Source organism: Gekko japonicus, unplaced genomic scaffold (genome assembly GCF_001447785.1).
Source record: "Gekko japonicus isolate JY-2015 unplaced genomic scaffold, Gekko_japonicus_V1.1 scaffold2078, whole genome shotgun sequence".
NCBI classification, from domain to species: domain Eukaryota; kingdom Metazoa; phylum Chordata; class Lepidosauria; order Squamata; family Gekkonidae; genus Gekko; species Gekko japonicus.
Genome location: NW_015176038.1, coordinates 8,260 through 10,143, shown reverse-complemented (window position 1 = coordinate 10,143; position 1,884 = coordinate 8,260). Strand labels below are relative to the sequence as shown.

General features: G+C 43.2%; 1 protein-coding gene across 1 annotated transcript in view; it reads right to left on the bottom strand.

Annotated features, from left to right (window-relative positions):
• Positions 1 to 677: 677 nt before the first annotated feature.
• Positions 678 to 1,884, bottom strand: part of ATP5G3 (ATP synthase, H+ transporting, mitochondrial Fo complex subunit C3 (subunit 9)) — a 7,203-nt gene continuing 5,996 nt past the window's right edge. The window contains exon 5 of the mRNA XM_015426644.1: positions 678 to 914. Within this exon, the coding sequence (XP_015282130.1) occupies positions 800 to 914 (115 nt within the window). The 3' untranslated portion in view covers positions 678 to 799. The remainder of the gene's footprint in view (positions 915 to 1,884) is intronic.

Below are 1,884 nucleotides of genomic sequence, written 5' to 3'. Positions count from 1 at the left end.
AGGCAGGCAGCCTTCAAGAGAAAAGACCCTAATTGTGGGAAACACTGAATTATGACAAGTTGAAAACTTTATCACCACAGTAAGGTTACGCAAATGCTATTTCCAACTGTCAAGCCACTTCCCACAGCTCTGTAAGACAGGGATAGCACTGACCTCGTGTTTTAAATGGAGGATTAGTTATGACTGACAGAATAGCAGCTTTCCTAAATCCACTTAGGATCAAACTGGACAAATCTGCATTTAGGAGCAGAATCACTGCAACCCAGGGGGCTCCCAAGTTCAGATTGGGGATGTGCAGGCAGAGGGATTTTAACCCTTTTATATTCACAGTTCGAAGCACAACATTGGCCATTATTCAGGGTTAACGGGGGGGGGGGTAGTTAAAGAGAAAAGCCTCCTACAAAAAGTATTACTTACAGCTTTGACTGCCAGGCTCACTGGGTGGCAGTGCATGACTAAACTAAGGTCTGCGTGCCCAGGGTGAACTGCCAACATCTACAGTGCTGCTCCATTAAAGTTCACCAACAGAGGATTTTCCTGGATCGGGTATTAAAAGCTTCCCAAAACTAAACAGAACCAGAATTCTCTGGACAAACCATCCATGCTCTACTGCCCAAGGGGGGAGGAGAAAAGAAGAAGCCAACATTAAATTACAGGCCGCAGCCCAAGTTTAAACTCGTTACCATCTTTAATTAAACTGCTTTGGAAGGAGCATACGTTTCCATGATAAACAATTTCCGAGCCCGAGTACACAGAATCACATTCGTAGTTCACTAATCCCAGAGTTCAGCAGTTCTCTTCACATGGCGAACAGGATCAGGAAAGCCACCATCAGACAGAAGAGACCCATAGCTTCAGACAGGGCAAATCCCAAGATAGCATACGAGAATAACTGCTGCTTCAGGGAAGGATTTCTAGAACAGAAAGTCAGGTAGGAGCCGTTTTAATGTACAAACAGTAAAAGGAAGTAATTCGGGTTCTAGATGGATGTATCCATTTAAATTTTAGTTAACTATACAATGAAGAGCTCACGTCACCTTTAGGCATATAGCAAAACAATTATACACAAGCTTCATCAGAATCCCCGTGCAGGGCTGATCCCGGAGCTGTGATAACTTAACACAAGTCTGAACAAGATTACAATTGCAACACTCATTGCTCCCTACAAAAATGAGGGAACCACACTAACAAGTACAAGGTTTCCATTTGGCTGCATACGAAGAAGTGTAAGACAAAATGGTAAACTCTAAACCAACCTAAATTCAATCATATTTGGTGGAGTAGAAGCTGGTGGCTACACTTAGATTTATGTCCCACTTTTCTACTTACAAAGAAGTTAGTAATTCCCAGTGGCTCCCCTCCCCCCGCCCCCAGTGGAACTGTGTGGTTTCTACTCAATTTCTTGATGCAGCAAATGTTTCACTCTTATGTCCATGCAAAAATCAGGAGAGGCTTGAATGGCAAAGCACAGTGGTCCAAACAACTTTTCTCCTGACTGAAAAAGCAGAAGAGAAGGATGCTTTCTGACTGTCCCAAAAGCTATGTTGGGGCAATTGCAGAACATGCATGAACAAAAGCCATTGGGGAGGGGAGATAAATAGGTATTGACTAGAAAAGCTGATGAGATCCAACTCCTAGGTATTTCCTTAGACTATGTAGTGCCAGTGTTCCCTCTAAGCTGAGTTAGTGTGAGCTAGCTCACCATTTTTTAGCCTCTGGCTCACACATCTTTGTTTTAGCTCAGTAAGGATGGTTCCAGAGTAAACTAATTTATGCATTAGCCAAATCGCTCACTCACAACTTTAATGCCAGTAGCTCAGAAAGTAGAATTTTTGCTCACAAGCAGGGCTATTTTGGGGCAGGAATGGCAAGGAAAGAAGTTCC